This window comes from Equus przewalskii, chromosome 29 (genome assembly GCF_037783145.1).
Source record: "Equus przewalskii isolate Varuska chromosome 29, EquPr2, whole genome shotgun sequence".
NCBI classification, from domain to species: domain Eukaryota; kingdom Metazoa; phylum Chordata; class Mammalia; order Perissodactyla; family Equidae; genus Equus; species Equus przewalskii.
The window spans coordinates 21,459,467-21,487,200 of record NC_091859.1 but is presented as its reverse complement, the minus strand read 5'-3'; the positions used below and the strand labels follow the sequence as shown (position 1 = coordinate 21,487,200).

Genomic DNA, 27,734 nt, shown 5'->3' with positions numbered 1-27,734 from the left:
ATGTACACCTCACTCTGACTCAACAGTTAGCACATTGGCTTCAGTTTTTCTTTGACTCTTCTCAAACTATTCTCAAGCAAATCCCTGTCATATTATTTTCTTCCTGCATACTTCATCTCTTAAATATGAACGCATTCTTATCCATCATGATGCCATTATCATGTCCAACAAAATTCAACAATGTCTTAGTATCACCGTTGGGTACATATTCAAATTTTCCCAATTATCTCAATATCTTTACAGTGGGTTTGTTCAAATCAAGATTCAAAGCGCACGTTTTAAATTTGGCGCTCAAGGTTTTAAGTGTCTTTTCCTCTAGAACAGTCCCCCTCCCCTTTTTGTTGTCTTCATGCCACTAACATGACGTTCATCCTGTTAAAAGAAACCGGGTCAGTTTTCTGATAGAGACTGACAGTCTGGATTTATCTGTTAGCTTCCTCGTGGTGTGACTTCTAACTTGTTCTCTGTTCCACGAGTTTCCTCTTTGTTGCAGTTGGCCCTAAAGGTTTGACAAATTTTAGATCCAACGTTTTTGGCAAAGATACTTCACATGTGGAGATGTGCTAGGCCAGCCTCACCTGCTTAATTACTGCTTGCTTTGTTTTTGAAAGAGAAATTGCCTTTCTTTAGGCACGGTTCTCTAAATTCCTAGGTTTTTGCAACTGTATCTGAAGCAGTTGGCTGACAAAAGAATATCACTATTTTAAGATAAATGTGTGAGAGTTGAATATTCACTTTTTTGTAACAGCTGTATTGAAATACAATTTACATACCATATAATTCACTCATTTAAATTGTACAATTCAGTGGTTTTTAGTATATTCACAGAGTTGTGCAATTACCACCACAATCAGTTTTAGAACATTTTCATCACCCCAAAAAGAAACCTTGTACCCTTTGCCTGTCACTCTCCCATTCTCCCTATTCTCCACCCTCCCCTGAGGCTTAGGCAGCCACTAATGTAATTCCTCTGTGGATTTGCCTATTCTGGACATTTCACAGAAATAGAATCATACAATATATGGTCTTCTGTGACTGGCTTCTTTCACTTGGCATAATGTGTTCAAGGCCCACCCATGTGGTAGCAGGTGTCAGTGCTTCATTCCTTTTTATGGCCAAATAATATTCCATCATATGGATAGACCACATTTTGTCTATCCACTCATCAGCTGAGGGACTTTGGGTTCTGTCCACCTTTTGGCTAACATGAATAATGCTGCTATGAACATTTCTGTACAAGTTTCTGTGTGGACATATGTTTTCATTTCTCTGGAGTGGAAATGCTGGGTCATATGGTGACTCTATGTTCATGTTTTTGAGGAACTGCCAGGCTGTTTTCCAATCTGGCTGTACCGTGTTATATTCCTACCAGCAATGTTCGAGTTCTGATTTCTCCACATCCTCACCAACACCTGTTATTATCTGTCTACCATAGTGTATTCTTAATATTCATTCTTAAGATGGTCTCCCCATCTGAATCAAAGCTTCAGGAGTCACCTTTATTGTTTCTCAGATCTTCTATCCAATTCATCAGCAAATCCACCTTACCTTCAAAAGACATCTCCATCATCTCCTTTTGATGGGTCTCCTTGTTTTCACTACTGTTCCTCTGCAGTCACCAAGTACAATAAGTAGAATGAGTTTCTTAAAACATAATTTTGACCACTCCATGCCCCTGCCAAAAATTTGCCAATTACTTACTATTGCTCTAAACAAAATCCAGCCCGTTCAGTAGCCTCCAGGGATCGTGCAGGACGTGATCTGTCTTGTCTCTCCTGCTGCCACCTCTCTCCAGTCCATTCTCTATCCTGGAACCACAGTGCTATTCTTGTTCCTGCAAAAGACGCATCCCTACCTCAGCACCTGTGTCCTCGCTGATCCCTCTGCAACTCTGTTCCCTAAGGGCTTCACGTGGATCACTTCCTCACTCCGCCTACGGAGCTGCCCGGCTTCCACCTCAGTTGCCACCCCGTCCACCCCAGCTAAAACAGCACCTGCCATTCTTCCCTCTTTTTGTTGTTGTTGTGTTTTCTAGTAGCACTTAGTATTCTTGACATACCTAGGCTTGTCTTTCCCAGTCAAATACAAGGTCCGTGAGGGCAGGGATCTTGGCTGTCTTGATCACACCCCTGGATGGACCTAGAATGCCTGGAACAGTGCCTGGAACAGACTTGGTTTGCATGACAACAGAGTAGGGACTATAAGTCCAGTTACAAATCCAGCTCATCTGGTGTACTTAACACATTTACATCAGGGAGGTGCAATGAACAACAACAACAAAGAATTGGCCATTTGTATTTCCAGCATGTTCATTGTTCCTTCGGTTTGCTTTGCTTCAGATGTCAAACAAATACCTGTAAATCTTGGAATCCAGTGGTGCTGGATATAAAGCAAGATAAGTGCCTACTTATTACAGCACGAGTGATTCTTCATTGCCTAGGGGATGCAGAATGAGAACAGTTCCACCTGGTTGCATGGAAAGGCATCCACCAGTTGAGCACATGGATTAAACGGTGAATGAGACGTACTTTCTCTCTGCCCTCTTAGAAATTAGAGTCTGACCAGGGAGGCGGACATTGGACAACAACTTGGCAACTCTCTGTAGCAGCTGCCAAAATTCTGACTAAAGTATACAGTTCTAGGAGGATACAACTGAACCTGTTCTAGTCTGAAAGGTTGAGAAAAGGCATCTCTGAAGGAGCATTTAAGATTAAGCCCTGAAAAATGAATAGGTCCAGGTAATTCAGGGGAGGGGTGCAGTATTAGTTTTGCAATGGAAGGGGGACATGCGCAAAATAAATTGTTTTGGGGATGCTTTGAGATGAAGATACAAGACATCCAAGTACAGGTGCCTATACTCAGGAAAGAACCAGGACAAATGACGAAGGGCAGTGCTCTCTGCGTGGAGGGAGCTGAAGGCTGCTGCTACAGGTGAGAAGGAGAGAGGACACCAGGAACAGAATCTTAAGAGAGGGTTGCCTTCAGGGGAAAAGAGGACCTGAAACGTAATCGCCCGCTGGAGGAAGGAGGGAAACCTTTTCAAAGGGAGCCGCTTAAAGAGCTCAGGCTGGCAGAGATCTGAAATGAGAGCATGAGAGGGAGACTGAAGTGCAGACATCTCAAAGCCTGGGGGAGGGAAGAGGACGCAGGGTCAAGAGAAGCAGTCTTTTCTTAGTAAAAGGAACACAGGTATCAATTAGCCTCAGATGTCAATAAATGATAGTGTCAAGTTTTAAAACCTTGAGAATATTCTAGCAGTATACCTAAGTAGAACTGTTATTTATTTCCTTAGGATGGTTGTAGTTCATGTGAATTATACCCAGGTAAGGTGAAGAAAATAGTCACATAAAACCAGAAGGTGTTTCCATGATTCTTAGGATAAATTCAGTGTGTTTAAATTTTGAAAGGGAAGGTTGAAGGTGGTTATTAGGCCATCGAATATCAGTTTATTTCAAAATAAATGAGAACCATATAAAAAATATCCAGGTAAATCAAGATACATTGAACCCTATTAATTTGGAACAATGAAGTACGTGGTTTTTAAAATCTATTGATGGCATCAGGGAGAATGTTGGTTGGGGACAGCAACAAAGAGCATTTAACAAAATGTTGCAGAGGTGGCAACAAGATTTTCCTGCCATGTTTCATGTTTATCTTGCAAACTCATCTAGGAAGCCCCCTGTTATCTGCACGAGCGAAATCTGTCATTGCCCCCTTTCACATTCTCCAGCCAAGAGGCCAGGTTTGTGTCTCTGAGTAGCGGAGGAAATCAGAAAGACTACCAGTTCTGATCTTGAGCCCCAGCTCTATTAAATAAGCGAATGCGCTTATTCAACAAGATGCTTTACTTCTCAAAGTTTCCAATTCCTTACGTGTAGTGAGGAGACTGGACCAGAAGATGTGAAGTTTCTTCCAGGTCCAAAATGGATTCTGTAAGTTCATCCTCTCCCATTGTGACCTGTCTGTACTCACCAGTTTGTAATGTGCTTCATAAATTTTAAGACAAGTAGTCAAATGTTTTTAATACTCCATTTCGGTTAACCCCTTAAATTCTCTGATCAACTTCAACCTTCTAGATTATTTTCTTGGCAAAAAATGGAATCCAAAGTGGTTTAATTTTGAACTCTATTTCAATAAAAAGTCCTTCATTAGACTTGTATCAGATGTAGAGAAATATAGATTTTAATATTTAGAGTTGATCACAAGGGATGGGACCTTTAATGAGTTCTTAGCTAGGAAAAGATGGAGCAAAGATTGTTTTATCAAGAAACTTAAAGTTGGTAAGACACCAATTTCTAGAATTTCAGTTTTAGTGGACTTGGGACCTTTAGTTTGAAGACTTGAAACAGACATCACAGAATTAGTCCAGGGCAGCCACTCACTGTTCTTTCACGGGCTCCTTCAACCCTTTGATGAAGGCCTATGTGCCGAGTATTTCAGACCAAAGGGAACAGCAAGACTGAAAACAAATTGAAGTTTACACAAAGGCGGAAATAGGAAACAGGTGTCACCCATCCACCCATCCATGAGGTGAGAAGGGGTCAACTGAGACATTTACCTGGGTACTTCTGCCCTTCTTACCATCAAAGATAAAACCAACGGGTTAGAAAAGCAGATTTAAAATGGTAGCCAAATACCAAGGCAGCTTCATTCTACCAATACACAGAGAACCAACTATCTGTTAGTTGCCTAGCAATGGCCACCAACTTTGGTGTGATTTATATCCCTCAAGCATGAAGTCAGACTTTAATCAGCCACACTCTCCACTTTTCTCGTTTTAGTGCTGGCCATCGAGCTTCTTGCAGCCTGCCAGGGCATAGAGTTTCTACGTCCCCTGAAAACAACCACTCCACTGGAGAAGGTCTATGACCTGGTGCGCTCTGTTGTGAGGTAATGTCAAACAGGTCCCTGGAAGTGACACCATTTCAGAACTGTCAACCCTGGCAGTGGGTAACGTTTGGCTGATGGTTTGATGTGCTTTCTCTGTAGGCCCTGGATAAAAGATCGCTTCATGGCCCCAGACATCGAGGCAGTGCACAGGCTGCTCACAGAGCAGAAGGTAAGCTGGCTACTTGGCTTATTTCTTAGTTTGGGGTCATTATGGGAAAGCAAAGTGGGAGTGGGGAGTAGAGAAACATTGTCTTATTTTGTTTCCTGGCTAGTCCTTGGAAGTGAACAAAATGGTACTTAGGCAACTTCTACGGCCACTAAGAAGCTATTTGATAAACTCATAAGTCTCCCATGTTGCACCAAACATTGAATGTCTGAGGATTAGCAGCTGAAATGAATTTTCAATGGAGTTCTGGGAGTATTCATGGAGAGAAAATGAGATAAAGGGTCATGGATCCTCCTCACCAAGAATGTTCTCTTTCGTTCAAAAGTGCTTTCTCTTTCAGTAATGCTACTGCCACCACCACCTGCTCCAATGAACCCATAGACCAGAAGAGAAAACAAAGACCTACATCTGTCCAGTGCATGGGGTGTCCTGCCCCATCGCCCTGGGTGAGATGTGGTTTCTCTTTACTGCTCATTTCCTCTGGCTACATCGACTATAGACTCATCTGATGGGGACAGATGCCTAGCATGTTGACTCATGTTTAAAATATATTTTTTAAAGTTCCTTAAGCCTTTTGTAGTAATCTGTAGGTATCATGCTTCCTAGAATTGCTTGATTCCCCCTGGAACCGTTGCTCTGCTCTTGGGCAACGATTTTCTCTTTGATCTTCACACCTGTCATTTCTAAGTGTGCCCGGCACCCTTTCAGGGGAAGCCCCTTGCTTGCTGCTAGTAGAGAGGTGTGTGAATGGTTAGCCTTTTATAAAAAATTGAAATATACAGGAGTCGGCCCAGTGGCTCAGTAGTTCAGTGCGCATGTTCCACTTTGGTGGCCCGGGGTTCGCCAGTTGGGATCCCAGGTGTGGACCTACGCACTGCTTGTCAAGCCATGCTGTGGTAGGCGTCCCACATATAAAGTAGAGTTAGATGGGCACGGATGTTACCTCAGGGCCAGTCTTCCTCAGCAAAAAGAGGAGGATTGGTGGCAGATGTTAGCTCAGGGCTAATCTTCCTCAAAAAAATAAATAAATAAATAAAATTGAAATATAATTGACATACAACATTATATTAGTTTCAAGTGTACAACACGATTCAATATTTGTATATATCACAAAATTATCACCACCATAAGGCTAGTTAGCATCCATCACCATTCATAGTTACAAATTTTTTTTCTTGCCATGAGAACTTTTAAGATCTACTCTCTTGCAACTTTCAAATATACAATACAGTATTATTAACTACAGTCACCATGCTGTATATCACATCCCCAGGACTAATTTATTTTGTAACTGGAAGCTTGTACCTTTTGACCCCCTTCACACATTTTGCCCCCCTTCCCCTTGCCTCTGCCAACCACCAATCTATTCTCTGTATCTATGAGTTCAGTTTTTTGTTTTTAGATTCCACATATAAGCGAGATTATACGATATTTGTCCTTCTCTGTCTGACTTATTTCACTTAGCGTAATGCCCTCAAGGTCCATCCATGTTGTTGCAAATGGCAAGAGTTCCTTCTTTTTATGGCTGAATAATATTCCATTGTGTGTGAATATACACCGCATTTTCTTTATCCATTCATCCATCAGTGGCCACTTAGGTTGCTTCCATGTCTTGGCTGTTGTAAACAATGCTGCAGTGAACATGGGGGTGAAAATATCTTTTTGAGGAGGTTAGCCTTTGAAAGAATACATTTTCCAAGGTAATACAAAAGAATAGGAAATGCTCCCTGGCTGTCAGTGGCAATCAGATAAAGTGCAGCTGTAAACCAAAAACAGAGCCATAATTTGAGAAGATGTCATGCTTGAAAGAGAATAGGTGGGAGGTGGAGGTAAACACCAAAGAAAGGTCTGAACAGAGCTTCTGAAACTGTAATGTGCATGTGAATCTCGGGGGATCCTGTTACAATGCAAATTCGGATTCAGGTCTGGAGTGGGGCTGACATTCCGACTTGTCCCAGGTGATGCTGATGCTGCTGGTCCACAGACCACACTTTGAGTAGCAAGGGTCTCAGGAACAGAGCGCATGTGGCCTGGTAATAGAGCAAATGAAGAAATCCACTGCCTTTACCATTCAGAGTTTGCTTTAGAAAATACACAGGCATACCCTTGAGCAGCTCTCCTTAATTCTGTCCACAGAAGAATTCTCTAGGTTTTATTTGTTTTTTGGCTTGTTTTGCTTTAGAAGAATAAGCAGCTGAAAACCTTCATGGTTACTTCAGAAAAGTTTCAGACTTTGTATTTTAAAAGCTATCCATGCAACCAAAGAGTAATGGATACAGATCATGTGTCAAATGGCTTATAATAAAAGCAGGCAAATAGCAAATAGTCTAGTCAGGTAGAGATTATGTTTTGACTTCAGATGAATTTGCTGTTTAATGGCAGGTGAAAACAATGTCATCAACATTTCGACTTTGTTTTGTCCTTGTTACTCAGGTTTGGGAAGTAGCTGTACCATACATTGAAAAATACAGGATGGAGCATATTCCAGAATCAAGACCGGTTTCTCCAACGGCCTTTTCACTAGAATCTCTACACAAGAACTCCATCAAAATCCCAGAGTCTGAGGATCTTTAATGGGCTTTGTCGTGGATTAGCAGGTCACATGGTACTCAGCTTCACAGAAAGCAGGATTATGCTAAAGGGGAGACCTGAGAACTTCCCTAGGTAGCTCAATCCATTGTATAATTCAGTTCTTCTAAAACCTACTTCGGGTAGGCGGGTGACAGTAAATCTAGCACTGTGCTCTTGTCGACCTGGTTGGAGATGCATCAGGTGTTTTCAGACTGTAGGAGTTTTTTTCTTTCTTAAAGATCAACAGACCACTCCCTCTTAGGGGTGAGAAGAGTAACCACAATCGCATGAGTCTGTCTTTTACTCTTAGCATTAGATTAACTCAAATCTGGAAACAGATTGATAGCACTCTTTTCTGAAAACAAGAGTTTTGTGATTTGGGGGTTTTTTTGCTTTGAGAAGCTCTCCACTAGGTAACTTCTGCTGACCTTGCTATGCCATCATACGACAAATTTTCCTTAATATACCTTCATAAATAACCCTGTTTCAATCATAATTTGTCCTTAAACTGCTCTTTCTTCTATAAATTGAATCATAGTAAAGAACAGTCAACAGGTCCTCGAGAGGTTGCGTGTAAAGGAGTTAAGGAATGAATATGAGATTGCTATTGGAGTGGCCCTTATTGAAATGTGTATTTCACATTTTTCAGAGATCACTATACCTATCAAAGAAAAGGGCTCAGATGCTTACGCTGGAGCTGGATGTTAGTACTATCTCCTCCTTACTAGGTGTTAGCACTCTGTGCACATTCTTATAATAACCCTGTGTGGAGAAGCCACCTGGTTTCACAGACAAGGCATCTGATGTTCAGAAGTTAACCAATCCCCTCTCTGTAACGGTAATCATTAAAATGAGGCCCTATTGACAAAGGTCAGATGGGGCCCTAGGATGTGTTACCCAATCTGTTCTTCCCCAAAAAGAAGATAAAGGACCTTCTGGGAAGGCTTAAGTGTAATTGTCCGGATGAAGGATGGGTCAGATGACCTCTTGGCCTCCCAAGGCTAAGATCTGTGACTTTGTACCCATCTGTGCAAACGTGTGCAAGGCACTCCAGGTGCAGGAGCCTGAAACCATGGTTCTAAAATCTGCACTTGGTCAAGGAAAGGACAGACACTCTTGCCAGCTTGCCTACCTGATTACAGCCTAAAATGGGTTCAACGGCATATTTCACAATAGAGTTTTCACTCTTTAGATTGTAACCTGTTCACAGGAAAGGTGGGGACAGAAGTGACCCCTGTAGCGCCCAGCAGTGCAGGGAACAACAGCAACAAAAAGGTGCTGGGGAATCTGTTTCCCGGGAGGGTGTTCTCAAAGCTGTTCTTTGGTAAAATGTAAACACACACATTTACACACACGTTTATTCCTTCTTATCCACAAGTAAACCCAGCGATGTGGTGGCTGCTCTTCACTCCAGGTTGGGGGTCCTGGATTCCCACAGGCCCCTGTGGTCCTCTGGGTCATTGAGTTTTCTGTGCAGCTCTCACATGTACAACTGACACTGCATGCCTTTGAGAGAATGTCAAGGTAAATACGGTATAAGCTAAGTCTCAACTGTCTTATGTTGTCACTGTATTCTTTGATTTTTATAACACACTTTAACACCTCTTTAGGGAAAGGCTATGCTAACTGCAGCTTATCAAGTTTCTGAAGGATTTAGTCAATGAATGTTAACTCATTAAAAAGGACTTTTAGAAATGTGATAGACTCAGTGTACTTTCTCTCTCGTTCCCTTTGGGTGGCAACAAAGGAGGGAGAGATGTGATTCCTCCCTAGCGGCCTCACCTGGGCTTCCTCACCTGTGTCTCGGGGCAGCCAGAGGGCAGCCCCCCACAGAGCAGGGCTTTTCAAGCTTCTGCCAGGCCACGTTTGCTAAAACACCCTGTTGGCCAAAATAAGTCACACATCAGGCCCAAGACAATGGAGGAGAGTAATAGTCACGCGTATGGATATGTGATTTGGGGGCTGTACTGTAACAATCTACCATATACATAAAAATCCCATACAGAACCTAAAAAAATTTCAAAGAAGATACTTTTCATTGCTACTTTAAACTTGTGTCTCATTTCTGGATCTGGTCACTGGATTATTATCTTTTTGTGAAACTTTCCAATTATCTCATGAATAGCATGATACTTTTGCATTTTGGGGGTTACTTTGGTTGAAAGTATCAATTTATTAACTATAAACATTTAAAATACAGTCCTGGGTCACTTAACGATGGGGATATATTCTGAGAAATGCATTGTTAGGCGATTTCATCCTTGTGCAAACACATACCGTTCACTTACACAAACCTAGATGGTATAGCCGACTATACACCTGGCCTATATGGTCCTAATCTTACGGCACCACCATCATATATGCAGTCCATCATTGACCAAAACGTCATTATGCGGCGCATGACTATATTACCAAAAGACAAAATCTAAAAAAAGGGGAAATTCAATTCAGCTCAGGGCATAGGCCTACTTAGTCTTAAGGTAGCCCCCCCCCAACTCCCTTGGTGTGGTGATTAGTTCCTGAAACAGTTGAGGTTGCAATTTGAGCCAATGAGACAGAGAAGAATTTTACTGGAGGCTTTGAGAAAATGTTTTCTCTCCTGAGAGCCACGGCAGCCAGGCTTTCTTGCTCTCCTGCTTGACCTGAATGAGGAGGCACAGAGCACCTATGGGGGTTGACAGCCAGCCCTGACCAGGGTGGAGTCTGGCCTGGGGTGACACCAACACTGGGTGACAGAGCCGAGGGAGGGAAGGAATCATTTCCTAAAAAGCTCCAATAAACAATGCAACTGATCTGCTTCCTGGACTATAAACAACAACAACAACAACAGTGACAGCAAATATTTATTGAGAGCTATAAAATTTTTTATATATTTGTAATGTGAAGAATCAAAAACTTTAAAACAATGTTTAAAAATTACATTATTGGATTTGGTCAAAATGCACCCATTAGAGGAAGGCCCCGGACCCATGCATAAAATGTCGAGTCTTGAACTCTACTGTGAAGCTCTGCTGCTAGGATTGAGAAGAAATTAGAACTAGGAGGACACCCTCCCTCAGGGCACCCTAACGCTCTCAAAGAGCATCTAGAGAGACAAACTGTGTGGGGAAGGGGAAAACTAGTGCTTGTGACACAAGGCTACATTCTAGCTTAATTTGGGGCCTATCATTTGGATTTCCTACCATCCCCTAATTTTTACTAAATATAGTTTAAAAAGTGAAATTTGAAATCAGAAACAAAATGTGAATTTCAAGCCATGTCTACCTAATTGCCAATCTGCTTTTCCCCCACAAAGGCATTTTTGTGATACTCCCTCATATTAATTTTCAGGATATTTGTAACAAATCTTTGTGAAACAACTTAACATTTTGAGATTTTCATCACAACTGGTTTACCTTTTTACATGTCCAGGTGGACATGTCAAATTAAAATAAATTAATCCCTGAGTTTTTCGAGTGGATTAACAAAACATTGAAATATACTTAAGTGACATCATTCTGTAAGTTACTAAGGTACTTTAACTTGTAATATAACCGTATTGACTTAAACAGTCGAAGAGTCTTCTCTTTCCTTTCAGATCTATCATTTTTTATAGACGACTTTTCCTTTAGCTATAACATATTCAATTAATTCGTGGTAGCCTCCAAACTGGTAAATCAAATGCTCCCATCTAGAAGGAAATCAAACATCACTTTAATGCATATGAATCAAAACTCTCATGTTGCTAATAAACGCTAATTTAAAAATACATTCTCTAAAAATTTCTTTCCACTTAGTCATTGATATTTGGATTTTTAAAAAAACGATAGATTACTATGATAAGTTAAATATTGTTTAATGATATCATTTAAGTGTTTGATCTTAAAATATTTGATTCAATTAAGTGATGCACGAATAGCAACATCGCATTATTTTCAGTAGAGAGAGTGGTTTATGGAGGGGGAATTATAGAGCCAGTCTCTTCGGTTGAACGTGAGGTCCAAGGGCTGGGATAAACTCACTAGGGTCAAGGAGCCATAGGATTTACAGCTTTAAGGTTTAGAACAATAAGACTCCAGTTGTCACACTAGCAGCCCAGGTGGCAGCCGACTGGGAGAGTAAGATGAAACCAGAGGCAGGAAAACTGAAGCCAGGCTTTTGGGAAACAGATGGAATGCGACGGCAGAGAGATAATGAATCAGGACCAGGCTGACAAGCCCTATTTGGGACACATATGACCCAGAAAAGCACAAGGTCAGAAGCCAAGAAGGCAAACAAAAACACACGCCCAGGGGACAAGAATCCAAAGTCCAGGTAAACAGAGCAGAGACCTGGAGATCTACGGAAGATGCAAGATGGATGAAGAGACTGGAAAGCCTAGTCTACCCGTAGCGTAGGACCTGTGGGGAGACTTTCTGGTGAGAAAGTGGAGGCAATAGAGGAAATCGGGTAGCTTCTGCGCCTCCGCAGAGCCTGACGCCAACAGTTAATGGAGAAGGGACTTAAACCGAGCCTACATATTACAATGGGCATAAAATACAATAGCTTAGTTGGGAGGACACTCACCTGGATGAATTGATGATAATGAGATCTCCCTGTTTGCCAACTTCCAAAGATCCATGTGAGTGAGATTTCCCCAGTGCATAAGCCGCATTGATGGTGGCAGCAGCCAAGGCCTCAGGCATGGACATTCTCATGTTTACACAGGCCAGGTGCATGACCATTGGCTAAGGCGGAAGAAAAAGGCACTGGAGGAAAGCAACAGAATGGCAACTGCTACCTAGGACATTTCTCAACACAGCATAACGAGTGGTGGTGGTTAAATGCATAGGTGGAACTGGCTAAACTGGCATGAGAAAATTTACATTTACAAGTAAAGAGTCTTATGCTTTGGAAAAGATTCCTTTATTATAGAGAGTACCCCTGCCATGGGTATTTAGTATTTATTTACAACTTTTCAAGCCCACTTACTCCGTAAGATGAAGCTCACCTCCACACTTACTAACTAAATCTTCTTTGAGTTTACACTACTCTCCAAAAGGGGAAGTAAGTTATTGGAAAACCACAATGCCCAAGGCTGAATCAAAAAATAATGCAAATAGAACTTTCTCCTCTATCTAGGGCCAGAGGCCTTCATGTGGCACAGAAACATTCAATTACACTGCTGTCTACCTTTTTTTCTTGTTTCACAGGAAAATAGTTTTAGATCTTTGACACATTTTAAGTTAGTGAAATATTTTTAAATTAGTTATATGCTTGGTAGAAGTTTGACACTCTGCTCAGAAAAGCACATTAAAAATCATTACCATTGAAAAGCAATAGGCATTAGGGTTGAAATCGCTGCCCAGGGCAACTATGACTCCTTCCTCTAACATCTTCCTGGCTCGAGGTTGCTTCAGTCTAAGGGGAAGAAAGAAAGAACAGATGTTCAGGATGGAAGCTGACTTAAGATATCCAACGCCTTCCTGTTCTGGAAGAAATAGAACCTCAAGGCTAAAAGATTCGTGGAGGAGGCAGGCGGAACCCCAGGACTCCTGGTTTTTCTCATTCTGCTTGTGAAATTACTTGGCAATGACTAATTTCTTGAATTTGGGATTATCTCAGCAATCCTTATACATATTCAGAGAGCTCAACCTGCCAGGTATAATTTTTATACCTGCTACCACCTTGGATCCAAGTCGCCATCATCGCTTGCCAGGATATTTGTAAGACCATCTTAACCGGTTTCCCGGCTTCTATTCTCAACTCTCCTAAAACCTATTCTCTACCTTGCAGCCAGAGGGATCTTTGAGAAAAATAAGTTAGAGTGTGTCGTTGTGCTTTTAAAAACGCTCAGTGGCTTCCCATGGACTTCCTGTCTGCACCATGGACTCAGCCGGATGGCATCTCCCCACTCCTTGCTCCTGCCTCTCTGGCCTCACTCCTGTTGCTCCTCAGACACAGTGAGTGTTTCCACCATTGCATTCACTGTCCATCTGTCCGGAACACTCTTCTAGAGAGCCTCACTCCTTCCTCGAGGTCTGGCTTGCTCCCTCACTTCCTCTAGGTCTCTGCTCAAGTGTCCTGTCCTTGGAAAGGTTTTCCCTGACCACCCTAAAAACACAGCACCCTCCCTCGAGACTCTCTCTATCTTCTTGGTTTACTATGACTCTTTTCAAGGTACTAAGCATCCCCCCCTTTTTTTTTTTGGTGAGGAAGATTGGCCCTGAGCTAACATCTGTGCCAATCTTCCTCCATTTTGCAAGTCGGTTGTTGCCACAGCATAGCTTGCTGAATGGTATAAGTCCATGCCTGGGATCTGAACCCACAAACCCAGGCCACCGAAGCAGAGGGGGTCAAACTTAATCACTCGGCCACTGGGCCGGCCACCATCCCCTGCTATTTTATATGTTCATTTGTTGGTTTGCACATTGTCTGTCTCTCCCCATGAGAATGCAAGCTTCTTGAGGACAAGATTCTGTTTTATTTGTGGCTGGATCCCCCGTGCCTAGATCAGTGCCTGACAAGTAGTGGGCCCTCGATACATGTATTGAATACATGATTAATAAATTATTAGGGGTGCAGAGATGATTCTTGCCCTTGAGACATTTCCAGTCCGTGACTGACAATTTTCAGGACCACTTCAAATAACGTTTCTCAACGAGGACGATGTACAAGAGGAGGTGGGCGAAGCAGAAATATAGAGTGAAGAGAGGGCAGAGGTTAAAATTTCCCTGCAGGTCATTCTGATGGCCTCCCCTCCCCCTTCCACTACTAAGGAGGAAAAAAAAGTGAGGCGGTTAAAAGTATTCAGGGAGCTCCAGAAAAACTAAAGTAAACGTTTCCTGAATAAATTTAAATATTATACGCAAAGATGTATAAAATAATGACTAACGGAAGTCCTCAAGTGGCCTAAGGCAATGGTTATTCTGGAAATGAGGGTTAAGAGAGCTCAAGGTACAGCAAGGGCCCTGCAGCTTCCTCCTGATGGAGAGATCAGAAAAATACAGGAACAGAGAAGCCAGAGAGGAGAGTGTGGACTTCTCTTTGATTGCCCTTGTGGTCCAAATGGGATGCCAAACCCATCCTGTGGTGATGGCCGATGGCGGCCACCACTGGCATAGGGAAAAACTTTAGACTTTTCATTCTGCACTGTCCTTCGGTACCGCAAGTCTGATTTTTTGCTCCGTTTTAAGAGATTCAAGGTTAAAGTGATCCTTTTAAAGTTAAAGAAATCCTTTTTCTGTAAAAACTTATTCCTTGGGTGGTGGAAAATTAACCAGATTAGGTATTGACTGATGATTTAGATTGATGACTACTGAGATTTGCAGGAAAAGCAGTTGGTCATCCAAGAACAGTCACTGATTGATATTTTCTGGTTGTAATCTACATTACGTCTACTCTTTAAGAGAATAATAATAATAGGAGAAATGGATATTAGACATGTGACTGTATAAAATTATTAATTTCAGAAAAGCACTGCAATATTCCTTCCTTCTCCCTTATAAAAGTTGCCCGAAGCCTGGCTTTTCAATCCCTAAGGCAGAGTCTCTCAGCCTCAGCACAATTCATACCTTGGGCCGGATGATTCTTTATTGTAGGGGGTTGTTCTATGCACTGTGGGATGCTCAGCAGCATCCCTGACCTCCACCCACTAGATGTCAGCAGCACCCCCTAGCCGTGACAACCAAAAATGTCTCCGGACATTGTCAAATGTCCCCTAAGGGGCAAATTCGCCCCGAGGTTAAGAACCACTCTCCTAAGGCCATAATTGCAGAATCATTTCCCTGACAACCATGTGTCCCAACCACACAGAAAGCACCTAGTTCTAAGAGAAAATAAACTGCCTCTCGAATGCTAGTCTCCCTGACCACAAACTCGATGGCTGACACAGAAGTCGTACAGTGGAAAGACACAGAAGACCTCAGGTCTCATATTTGGTAGAACTGGAGCAAGGGCAGTTATAAAAGATGGACTATGTGTATTCAATCCATAGAGGGCATACAGCAAAATTCCTAGGGAGATTTTACAAAACACACTTAGACGTCTCCTCTTTCCTCCCACTCCCAGATTTATGAGGATTATGGTACCCACTTGCATCCTCTTAGAAAACAGCTCATTCAGATGCTGAATACTGTTAAATATTCCTAACATCTTACGCATGTTTTTAAAGGTTAAAGCCTTTTTCATGATTTTCTAATTATAAAAGGAATGCATATTGATTTTTTTTAATTGGAAAATTCCAAAAATGAGGAAAAAAGAAAAAGAAAGCTTCACTCTCCCCATAATCCCACCACTCCAAAGCAATTTGGGTCTAAGCTTCTTCCTCAGGATAATTTATTTATGAACATCATTCCAGAACTGGCATTTTCCATGAGCTAAGTTTTCTTATCTGCATTGTTAAGAGATATGAAATAATTTTTAGGCATCTTGGAAGTCTGTGTCTGCACAGCCTGTACTTGCAGCTCTTGCGTGGGAGCGAGAAGTGACCTCACCTCAGCATGTAGGCCGTGGTGGGCAGGAGGACAGCAGAACACCTGGCCGTTGCCATGGCAGCGATGCCCTCATCGCTCACTTCTTCCAGGTGACTGATCGCCTGGGCTCCCAGTTCAGCCCCGAGCTAGGCAGAATGAGCAGAGAGAGAAAAGTTTCACCAAACGCAACAGCAAAATCAATAAAGTGCCATAAAATTGTTTTTCCTGCAAAAATAAACAGCACTCTTCATTATTAAAATTTCTTGCCAACTACCTCTCGCAAGAACAAGCCCCAATGTGAATACAGAGTTTGTGATGGACAGTCATTTGAAAATTAGCTAACGTGCTGTTTCCACAACTGTTCTTAGACACAAATGGTGTCTGATATTCTTCGACATTTGATAAAAAAGAAAATTTTACGAATCTTATGGATTAGAAAAAACACACTGAGGGGCCGGCCCGGTGGCGCAGCAGTTAAGTTCGCATGTTCCGCTTCTCGGCGGCCCGGGGTTCGCTGGTTCGGATCCCGGGTGCGGACATGGCATCACTTGGCACGCCATGCTGTGGTAGGCGTCCCACATATAAAAAAAAGTAGAGGAAGATGGGCACGATGTTAACTCAGGGCCAGGCTTCCTCAGCAAAAAAGAGGAGGACTGGCAGTAGTTAGCTCAGGGCTAATCTTCCTCAAAAAAAAAAAAAAAACCATACTGAGCAACACTGGTAATAAAATGTAATTATATAGTATCATAAAAACACAATAAAGAAAAGGATCTTGGAATGCCATTGTATTCAGTGAAAACATCAGTTAAGAAAACAAACTTTAAAAATGTGGGCTTGTGTATAATTTGAGAATATCTACTTGAGCTTGATTTCTCTCCAGATGAAAAGTTTGGTCCAGATTATTAGAAGAAAACCAAAAGGATGTAATGTTATGACAATAATGGAAATACGCATTAAAGTTCATTTCTTCTCAGCTTGACAAATTTCACACACACACACACACACAAGAAGTGCCCCAGGCTGAAAAGTGATAAGTTAAACATTCCAAGGAAAGGAAAGTAGACTTTATATTTGAGATTACACAGTGGCCCAGGGAGGCTGTAATGCCCCCACCAGGGCAGGAAAGAGCTGGCCCCCGGCAGCAGCTTGCTCAGGTCTAAGAGCATTTTGGACTGGGGCTCAGGGGAGTCTGGACTCCACAGCACCGTCTGTGCTCCCCAGGGAGAGCTCCCTTCTGACCTTGGAATCACCCTCGCTTTTCCAAACTTGATTTGTTCATCTGGCATATTGACCTCCGATGATTCAATTCACCAGTCACTCTCTATGACCAAAAGTATCTTGTTGACCACCCAGTTCACATTCATTCAATAAACATTCAACAAATATTTACTCACTAAAGACCACCTGTACGCCAGGCACTGTGCTAACCTCCAGAGACAGGGCTGTGTAGCACACGGGTACAGTCCTTAGTGTGTTTATAGTCCAGCAGGCAATTTTACCACAGTGCGACAAGCACAGGGAGGAGCTATGACCACTCTTGGAGAGGTTTGGGAAGGCTCCCAGCGAAGGGGTAGCTGAGGTGAAACATGGAAGGGAGTCAGAGTTAGCAAGACAAAGGGGAGTGTCCAGATTAGAGAACCGGCATGCGCACAGGAATGGGGTATGAGTTGTACTAGAAATAGCTTATTTTGGCTGATTCATGGTAAAGAGGGTAGAAGAGATGAAAAAGGGGAAGGAAGCGGTGGGGGGGGAGATAGAGAGGTAAGCAAGGGCTGGATCCTGCTCAGCCTACGTGTACGGAGTTTGGAATTTGTCCTACCAGCAATGGTAAGCCTTTAAGCAATGAAGAAAAGATAAGATAAACTGAGGGAATGGATTAAAGTGCAGCCAAGCTGGGAGGCAAGAAGGCTTGTTGCAGGAATCCAGGTGAGAGCTGAGGGTGGTTTGAACTACGCAGAGTGAAGAGAAGTGAGCTAGAGACGTTTAGGAGGAGAACCGGGAGGTCTTGCTTGTTGGCTGAAATGTGGTATGTTGGGGGAGGGAGGAGTCAAAATAATGTCCAGGTTTTTGACTTAGGCAACAGATAGAGAACGGTGTCATTCACTGGGGCAGGAAACACAGGACAAGATTTGGAAGTGATATTAAGAGATCACATGGCAGGCCGGCCCTGTGGCCGAGTGGTTAAATTCGGGTGCTCGGCTTCAGGGGCCCAGGGTTTCCCAGGTTCGAATCCTGGGCAAGGACACAGCACTGCCTATCAGGCCATGCTGAGGCAGCATCCCACATGCCACAACTAGAAGGACTCACAACTACAATATACAACTATGTACTGGGGGGCTTCGGGGAGAAAAAGAAGAAGAAAAAAATAAGATTGGCAACAGATGTTAGCTCAGGGGCTGATCTTTCAGGAAAAAAAGATCACATGGGACATGCTGCGGTTGAGACACGTGGCGTATCAACATCTGTATTTATGCCCCAAGTTCAGTTGTTTCTTTAGCTCTAGGGCTTAGAGCGCCATCTAGGCTCACGTCTGCAGGAATTTTGTGTGTCTTATTCACTGCTGAATTCTCAATGTCTAGAACAGTGCCTGGCATACCGTAGACACTCAAACGTTAGTTTAAAGCATGAATAAATGAATCTGGGCAAGACATACAGATTTGAAACTCCTCCTGGGTCTATCGATGGTGTGCGCCACTAAAGTTCATCTGGATGCTGCCACGGAAAGACCCTAGAAGCTACGTCTGAAATTAATAGAACCTGCTAGAGTGGCTCTGTGTGCCAACCAAAATAGGTTGTGAATTTAGTAAATGAGACCACAAATGTACTTCTTTTTCTACTAATACCACCAGCAGGTGATAATAAAAGTAAATGAACAGCAACAAAGTAAATTTCTAATTGAGGTCAGGGATTCAAGGCTCAGCCAGCCTTGTTCAAACGAATCTCCCCATTCTCTTCAGAAGGCTAGTCCTACATTTGAACAAACGAAGATTTCCACAGCATGAGTGTCAACAAAGGAAAAGCAAGGGCCAACCATACCTCAGCAGCCTTCATTGGGTGGAGCTCATCCCCATGGAAGTTAATCTGTAACCCTGTATCTTTTCCACTTTGAAGAATCCTTCTGGTGGAATCGAGATCAAAGACGCCCTTCTCACAGAACACATCTATATTGTCCACGTGTATTTCCCCATTTCTGCCAAGTTCCTTCAGCTTTGGGATGTGGTTATTGACGATGTCATCAGCAGCTTCCTTAGCGGTTTTTCCTCTGAGGGAAGAAAATGAGATTACCATGGGCAAGTATTTTTTAAAAAATTGGAGAAAGGGATTTTTGGCACTTGGAAAACCTGAGAACCTACAGGCAAATGACCTTGAGCCTCAGAAAGGTAGAGAAAGAATCAAAGCTATAACTCAGGACCCTTAACAATTGGGACATTCCTACATAGCAGAGGTAGTGACAAGACTTCTGTGTGCACTGACCCTGTACACAGAGACTCAAAGGGCTCATCCATTCTGGCAAACCTGTGTTGCCTTTGGGAATGCCAGCGAGGCCACCTGATTGAAAAACTGAATCTTCCTGTCAAGGACACTTAGAGGGCATCCTGGATGCTTCCCTGACAATCCAACTGCACGCCCTTACCTGGGCCCCAGCTATCACTGTCTTTTTCTTCTTCCACACTGTTTCTAGAAACATCTGCTTAAGGTTTCCTGTCTCACCATTTGGAGACGTGCGGGAAGATCGTAGGAGGCCCTCAAATTCTCTCTATGGTTCTGGGGTAATTATATATTAGAAAGGCTGGGCTTTTGAGGTCGGAGAGACACAGAGCCCCACCCCTTGCTGGCTACATAATTTTGGACACGTTATTTAGCCATTATTTGGCTGAACCCTAACTCTGAGCCTCAGGCTTTATCATTGGGGATCAAGACACAGACCTCAGAGACTCACTGGCAGATGGAGAAAATTTCTGTAAAACTTCATCCCTGTATTTGGCACATAGAATATTCTTGTTCTGCAAAAACCATTTGGGTGAGTAGATAGAGGTGGACTACGAGGAGACAGGCACTTACATACGTTGTTTCTATTTTTCAAGAAAATCATATAGAATAGGGAGTTATTTAGCTACTTTACAGATGAATAATTCATGTTCCAAAAAGCTAAGTGACTCCCTCAAAATCACCCAGCCGGAAGTATCTGATCTGGACTGAAACCCAGGTCTGGTATCGCTTCAAAGCCTGAGATTTTTCTACCACGTCATACAGTCTTTCCTACTGAAAAAAAACAGACTATAATACACTTTATACTCTGTTTGAAAAAAAAAAAATCTATTTTCTATAGAGAAGATGTCCCAAAAGTCTTAGTGCAGTTTTAAGCTTTAACAATTTCAGAAGTATAAATGCTAAAAACATACAACAAACATCACTGAAATATGAAGTATTTATGTTTCTTTTCTACTGAATTAGTTTTGTGAATTTTTAATAATAAATTTTTAATGTTAATTTTTTTAGTGCCTCTGATTGAAGACAGTAAACAAAAAATAACATTAAAGTTTTATTTTTCAAAGTTCACAAAACTAAGTAAATGCAAAAATAAATAATTAACTTCCAAATAATTTTCTAAGGCTGTAGCATTTATATATCTAGGTTATCAAAGCTTAAAACTGCACTCAGGGGGCTGGCCCCGTGGCCGAGTGGTTAAGTTCGCGCGCTCCGCTGCAGGCGGCCCAGTGTTTCGTTAGTTCGAATCCTGGGCGCGGACATGGCACTGCTCATCAGACCACGCTGAGGCAGCGTCCCACATGCCACAACTAGAAGCATCCACAACGAAGAATATACAACTATGTACTGGGGGGCTTTGGGGAGAAAAAGGAAAAAATAAAATCTTTAAAAAAAAAAAAACTGCACTCAGACTTGGAGACGCCCTGAGAATTGTCACGTCCTGGATTTCTTTTGGATCTTTTAGTTCAGGAACTGTGTCTTCAGGTGTAGAAATTACAGGACAGATAAGATGCAGGTGCAGAAAGGGACAGAATTCTCTACAGTAAAGTCATATAGGAGAAATTTTTAGGTAGAGGGGAAAGCTAAAAACATTTACAACAATAAAAATGTCTGCTGTCAAATAAGCAAATGAATAAACAAAAATGACAACCATGCTGAGTCATCTTGACTTCAAGAACTGATCCATTCCTACAGGATGTTACTCTTAATCTCTGAAGTGCTTTTATGCTGTCATGGGAAACTAGAGTAATATCGGTCATTTTAAAGGATCTATAAAGGGGCATTTCCTTTTGTTAACCAGAAGAGTTTTGAATCTCTCTTCTTCCATCATCATTAAGTGGCTAGCAAATTGACGGGTCTGATGGGGATCGCCTTCCTAAAACTATGTGTGTGAGAAGACTGACCATTAGAATTCTGCAAGAGCCGATGCACCTCTACCCCGACAAGGCAGCCCTCACTTAGGTGCCACATGACCCCTTCTTTGTTCTTAATGCTCCAAGTTAAACCCGGGTCCCACTGGCTGAAGTTACTTTGGCACTGAGTGAGCTCCGCAGTAAGTGGCCGAGATGCCGATGTCCAGCTCCCGCCGGGCACGCTCAATCACGCGCAGCATCTTGAGCTCGGTCTCCAGGTCGAGGCCGTATCCGCTCTTGCACTCCACTAGCGTGGTCCCAGCCCTCATCATGCACTGCAGCCGCTGCTGGAAGGAGCTGAATAGCTCGTCCTCCGAGGCTTGGCGCGTGCGCTCTACCGTGAAGTTTATCCCTCCTCCAGCCTGGTGAATATCCATGTACGTGGCTCCTGCCAACTGAACACACGGCTCATTCTTAGGCCCGGCAAACGCCGGGAGGTTGCAGGCAGGTCTACAGAACCTGCTTGCAGGAGTGATATTAAAATGATTAACAATGACATGCTATGGGCACCAACCAATGAGAAGGGATACTGGGGCACATAGTCCTGGAAGCCCCTACTCTGCCAGGGAGTGGGGTGGGGTGGGGACGGGGGGTTCCCAGGAAGGGCCTGGGGTGGCAGAAATGGGAGATGTGGTGGAAACTTGGGGTCTCCAGGCAGCTGCACTTCACCAACCAGTACAGAAGTACTCCAGTATTTTAACAACCCAGTCGGCCCGAGTGTGTACCAGCTAAGTTTCCACCTATCCCTCAGCATCTATGAGAAAACAAAGCTTAGGCAATTCTGGAAGCCCCCTGCAGTTATTCAGATCTACACTAGAGAGACCCAGGAGGTTTGCATGTCTGAGTATTTGGCCACTAGAGTTTGGGGCCTGTCACTCTGTCACAAGCAAATACAGAGGCTCTTTCTGGGATCCCACTACGCTCTGTTACTCTTGGGCAGCAAGGTGCGGTGTAAACAAAGTATGCTAGCCTGGGAGTCCCCCGGTCAGAGTTTTCATCTGGGTTCTGCCATGGGGGGCTGGTGAACTCAGTCAACACCCCTCCTTTCTGTGAACCACACCTTCTGCATCTATATAATAAGAGATTGGAATCTCAACTCTCTAAGGTTGCTTTTTGTCTCTGACATTCTGCAATTTAACAGAAAAGTCTTAAAAACAGCTCTTGCTTGTTGAGGAAGGTACCCAATATCTGAAGAAATTTTTTTCTTTTTCTGAAATAATCCAATTTAGCTGTTAAAATGTACACTTTTTTTAAAAAAAAAAAAAACCAATGTGAAGAAAAGACATGGAGAAACCTTAAATGCATATTACTAACTGAAAGAAGCCAATCTACACATTTATGATTCCAACTATATGCCTTTCTGGAAAAGGCAAAACTAAGGAGACAGTAAGAAGATCCGTGGTTACCAGGGGCTGTGGGGAGGGAGGGATGAAGAGGCAAAGTACAGAGGATGTTTAGGGCAGTGAAACTACTCTGTATGACACTACAATGGTGGATACGTGTCAAGATACATTGGTTCAAATCCATTGAATGTACAACACCAAGAGTGAACCCTAAACTATGGACTGTGGGTGACGATGATGTGTCAATGTAGGTTCATCAGTTATAACAAATGTACCACTCTGGTGGGGGATGTTGATAGTGGGAGAGGCTGTGCACGTGTGGGGCAGGGGGCATCTTTGTACCTTCCTCTCAAGTTTGCTGCAAACATGAACTGCTCTAAAAGATAAAATCTATTTAAAACAATGTGAAAATGGCTCCAACTAGGGATTTAAGGGTTGACTATGGCTAATTAGTGACTGACACAGACTACTTTTTATGTTTCTTAAGAAATCTCACTTTTCTGGGAAAAATGAGAACAGGACAAGACTTATTTTATTTTTGTGATTGGTAATATAGTTTTCCAAGTCTGACCCCAATGAACGGTGATTTTCCAACTGTTTCGTGGGCCACCTTCAAAGGCTCCCAGGGATGGTGGGATGGAATGGGGGAAGCGAAGGAGAGGAGAAATTAGTGAGCAACACAACTCAGTTGTTTTAAAAGCAAGATTCTGCAGCTAAAAATGTTTGAAAACTATTATACTTAAAATGATTGCTAGCCCTGTGCACAGTATAAAGATTTGGGACAGTTATATATTAGTTAGTTTTGTTGTAATTTATTTTCCATAATCTAAGCCAGTAAAAATATCCACTAAAAAGACATATGGGCATATGATAAGATAGCCCATCAACTCTTTAGCATAAGACTTGTCTATAAATTTGTCCTTTATTTTGATGTGCCACCATTTATCGCAGTTACCTTCATTGCAAACTCGTGAACTCTTTCCCCAGCCCATACTGGATGTGAGTGTGCATCCACCAAACCTGTAATCAATAAATCAAATCATGTTTAAAGTTGAGAAGCAGACAGCCCTTAGATAGTAGGTGGACTATACCCTAGGCTCTTAGGAAAGCATGATGTCGGTCAGCCATCTTGGAGGGGGTGAAGGCGGAAGAATTTGTCTGCACGGTTCACTCAAACAGAGAGGAAACAAGAAGCCTCTCTGAATGGCTGGTCTAGAAGGTTCTCAGGGAGGAGGGTGACTCAACATGATGAAAATATCCCTTAAAGAAATACAGCTCCCTTTCTTTTGGCCAAGAAGTCCATGCTCACCAAGCAAGCTTTTAAAATAGAAGGTGAAGGGGCCGCCTGGTGGCCTAGCGGTTAAGTGCGCATGCTCTGCTTCAGCGCCCGGGTTCTCCGTTCGCATCACAGGTGCGGACATGGCACCATTTGGCAAGCCATGATGTGGTGGGCGTCCCACATATAAAGTAGAGGAAGATGGGCACGGATGTTAGCTCAGGGCCAGCCATCCACAGCACAAAGAGGAGGATTGGCAGCAGATGTTAGCTCAGGGCTAATCTTCCTCAAAAAAACCCCCAAAAAACCAGAACATCGAATCTTTTAGTTGAGCAAACCAATGATTGTATCAGCAAGGAATAATCTGAGTGTGAAAACAGAATAATACAATGCCCCCACCTCAACTTTGAGAAGGAAAAATATGAAATCAGAAAGGTGAATCTTTCTCAAGAAAGAAGTATATTAAAAGAGAAGCAATAAGACAATCACTTGCAACTTTTGTTCATCCAGGTACAATTCAGTCAAGTGTGTCTTTTAGAATATTTAAAATCTCTGTGGATTAAATGGCTCATTAGTGGTTCTGATGGGACTAAAATCAAGAGTCTCTGTTAAGACTGCTTTCTACTACACTCTGCTCGTTCTCATAAGGCTTCACTCTGACTTTATCTCCTAACTCCCATGAGCCAGAAGCTCTGTCAGATACTCACAGGACACAAAAAATAGAAAATCCTAGACTCCAAGTGTGCACAGAACTCAAAATTTGTGAACCTTGTTTCAGATGAGTACATGAAGCCATAAAACTTAGAGAAGGTAGGAGAGGATGGTTAATAAACTGATTGTGTTGTCAGTCACTAAGGACAGACATGAACTTCAGTGAAATCTCCAGGATGTTTTTTCCTTTCCACCTAGAGCTGAGTTCTTTGTTTCACACTCTATATAAATTTGGAGTATATTCTGGGGTTGGAGACAGCAGCCAGCCCTCTGCCTCCCCAAGGAAATGGATTCATAAATTCCTTCCAACAGCTTTTGAATCTAAACACAACACAGCTGGTTTCTCTTCCCCATGTGAGTGGGAACAAGTGGAGCGAATGAGTGGGTTTGATTCCCAGCTTGCTCTTTACCTGTTTAGCCATCTTGGGTAAGATTCCTAAACTTCAGTGTTCTAATCTGTAACATGTCGATAATGATACTTACCCTTGGAGGGCAGTTAGAAAGAATTTAACATGAAAACTTGTTTGTAAAGCAGCTAGATATCCAATAGTAGAACTCAATCCATGGTAGCTATGTTTATATTGTAATATTACTGTGAGACTTTAAAACAGGCTGCCACTCTTCCTCTTTACATCAATCAGACTGCTTTCAAGGTTTTACTGAAAAAGAGGCTAATACCAGGCAAGATGCATTTCCCAGAACAGTCAATTCTTTCTTCAAACGTTTCTTCAGAAAACTGCTTTTGGATAGCATCAGCAGGACCGACGGCTTTTATAAACCCATCCCTGAAGAAAAATCAAAAAGTAATTACTGAAGTTTGGGAAAACGCTGTGAGAAATCGAATGATTTAAAATATGTTACGGACATCTTTTGGGGTCAGTTAATATTCACTGTATTTCCTTCTTGAACTGGTGTCTTAGGAAAAGTGACTCTAGCCACATGCAAGCCGTAAAGTCAAGTCACGTTGGCAGACTGCTACTTGTTCCCCAGTATCAACGTTCCCTTTCTCCACAGGGCTAGATTTCTAAACTTTAACTGGACACACACGGCCCAGAATCAAGCCGACATTTCGGAGTCTCCCATCAGCCCGGTTGGACCATGTGACTAAGTTCTAGCCAATACGATAGTTTTCTCTTCCTATTTCCTACTGGCTGAAATGTCAGCCCCATAGCGAGAGATGGAGCAGCCATGGTGGACGACAGGATGACTGTGAGAGAGGCGGCCTCGCACAGAAGAGAGGATGGTAGGGGCCTGGATCCTGGGAACTGCATGGAACATGGTCGTCAACCAGACCTGGATTCCTACCTTTGTGCAATTCTGTTAACTGATTTTAACAAATTTTTGACGGTAACACTGGGAATGTTTTTATCTCTTTGTTAATTAAAAACAAACACACACCCAGTCCCTAACAGCTGGGCTCTTACACAACCCTAAGAGCCTCAGATAAGGGGTGCGACATTCATCTTGTGCAATCTCCGCGCCATGTGGCTCTCCAATTCAAATCCGCATTCAACACCCCTAGGGCCGCCCTCCCAAACTGTGGCTGTTCTTTTATTCACTCCTAGCAGGAAGCTCAGACGGTTAAATAAAAATAACTAGAAATGTCCTCTTTTTCTGGTGGCTGAATCTTAATTTCCTATCACCCCCAACCATCACCATCTGAACGCTTTGCGTGTTTCTCAAGCTTTAATGTACAGACGAAGCGGGGGTGGGAGGGATGCTTTGTAAAAATTAGGTCTCAGAACTCCACCCGCAGAGATGCTGATTCAAAAGATCTGGGGATGGGGGACATGGGGAGGGGTTGTGCAGCGAGAGCGCGTTTTTCCCCCGGAATGACGACCCGAAGTAGTGAAACATGTTACAAGTCCCTAAAAGGCAGGCCGGGCGCGAGAAAGCTGCTACCCGGTTTCCCTCCACAGCGCACAAGCAGAGAAAGAGGGCCAAGCCCGGCCCTGGCTGCCGAGCCCCCCGCGCGCGGCCACTTACGTGCCCACCACCAGGCTGGCGCCCTCCAGCACGGCCAGACTGCGCAGCGCGTCCCGCGCCAGGAAGCGCTCGCCGCGGGCGCACACCAGCACCACCTGCCGCGCGTTCTCCAGCAGGAGGCGGTGGCCGCCGCCCATCTTGCCGCGCGCCACAGGGCTCAGGGAGGCCGCGGGGCTCGAGCGGCGGGCGGGCCGGAGGACCAGGGTGCGCGGCCGGAGGCTGCGCCGCCTGGGCCCAGAGGGTGGAGCCGGGGCGGGCGCTGGCGGCCGCTGCGCGTCCAAAGCTCGGGGGCGTGCGCGCCTCCCCCAACCATCCCAACGACAGGACGGGCACCAGCCCCGAGAATGATGATTAGTAATAAACGTTATTATGGAGTCTCCTCTTTTGTGGTCGCTCTATCACGTTCTGGGGCAATGTCGTAGGGACTCCTGTGCCTAGTTTACAGATAAGGAAATAAAGCTCGGTCACCAGGGAGATAAAGGTGGGCTTAGTCGATCACGTGGCCAGAAGGAAAGGAGTCTCCAAGAGCCCAGGGCGCCCCGAGGTGGAAGCGTTGGGGGAGCCTCTGCCAGGGAGCAGGTGCGGGAACCTAGCAGAGAACCCCGGGAGGGGAAAGAGTAGGGGAAACCTCTGCCCAGCGGGCTGGGCGGCATTCTGGGGCGCGGAGGACCCTCTGCGGAGGAACCGAGGGGTGGGGAGGGGGGGATGCGCGCGCGGGGGTCAGGGGGTTGCTCCTGGGTCCGCGCAGCCGCGACGCGGGGTGGCGGGTACTGCGCACTTTTCGGTTGGCCAGCTCCGCTCCGGGATCTCCTAGCAGACGGTCCCCGAGATGAAGGGGGACCCGGGCGGGGGAGGATAGAGCCGAGGCTGGAGAATCGATTGGCGTCTCCGCCCACCTTCCCGTTAACGCCTTCTGAAGGATAGGTTGGAACGGCTCCTGGATCCGAACTCGTTGAG

At 43.7% G+C, this 27,734-nt stretch overlaps 3 protein-coding genes and 1 long non-coding RNA gene across 16 annotated transcripts in view; 2 read left to right on the top strand and 2 right to left on the bottom strand.

The window, feature by feature from the left end:
• The window catches only part of HAL (histidine ammonia-lyase), a 26,071-nt gene extending 16,746 nt beyond the window's left edge, over nt 1–9,325 (top strand). Inside the window, exons 18-22 of one of the 5 annotated variants that reach the window (XR_011534727.1) lie at nt 2,340–2,513; nt 4,782–4,890; nt 4,990–5,059; nt 5,397–5,502; nt 7,490–9,325. Coding sequence is in view for 2 of the 5 variants with exons in the window: in XM_008516601.2 (XP_008514823.1) it covers nt 4,782–4,890; nt 4,990–5,059; nt 7,490–7,630 (320 nt within the window). In the remaining 3 variants the exon portion in view is untranslated. Of the gene's footprint in view, nt 1–2,339; nt 2,520–4,781; nt 4,891–4,989; nt 5,060–5,396; nt 5,503–7,489 lie in introns of those variants that run through there. The other 4 variants (XR_011534726.1, XR_544329.2, XM_008516601.2 and 1 more) reach the window with 4 other exon arrangements.
• Nucleotides 374–1,831, bottom strand: LOC139080313 (uncharacterized). The gene is made up of 3 exons (XR_011534736.1): nt 1,702–1,831; nt 1,549–1,609; nt 374–499 (listed from the first exon to the last, which is right to left on the bottom strand). It is a non-coding gene; the product is annotated as an uncharacterized lncRNA (long non-coding RNA).
• On the bottom strand, nt 6,101–27,474 carry AMDHD1 (amidohydrolase domain containing 1). Of its 6 annotated transcripts, XR_011534729.1 has the most exons (11): nt 26,778–27,474; nt 25,470–25,576; nt 23,760–23,824; nt 21,579–21,856; nt 19,096–19,321; nt 16,081–16,205; nt 12,913–13,006; nt 12,173–12,333; nt 10,677–11,297; nt 9,424–10,397; nt 6,101–7,086 (listed from the first exon to the last, which is right to left on the bottom strand). XR_011534729.1 is itself a non-coding variant. In XM_070600206.1 (9 exons), the coding sequence occupies exons 1-9, from the start codon at nt 26,912–26,914 to the stop codon at nt 7,065–7,067; spliced, it is 1,215 nt and encodes a 404-aa protein (XP_070456307.1). In that variant the 5' UTR covers nt 26,915–27,474; the 3' UTR covers nt 6,101–7,064. The 6 variants fall into 6 exon arrangements, 3 of the variants coding, with proteins under 3 accessions (XP_070456307.1, XP_008514822.1, XP_070456308.1); XR_011534728.1 differs by having other exon boundaries at nt 6,101–10,397; XR_011534730.1 differs by lacking the exon at nt 23,760–23,824 and having other exon boundaries at nt 6,101–10,397; nt 26,778–26,929.
• CCDC38 (coiled-coil domain containing 38) overlaps nt 27,269–27,734 on the top strand; it is a 54,016-nt gene continuing 53,550 nt past the window's right edge. Inside the window, exon 1 of one of the 4 annotated variants that reach the window (XM_070600202.1) lies at nt 27,269–27,356. The gene's annotated coding sequence lies outside the window, so the exon portion shown is untranslated. Of the gene's footprint in view, nt 27,357–27,471 lie in introns of those variants that run through there. The other 3 variants (XM_070600203.1, XM_070600201.1, XM_070600204.1) reach the window with 3 other exon arrangements.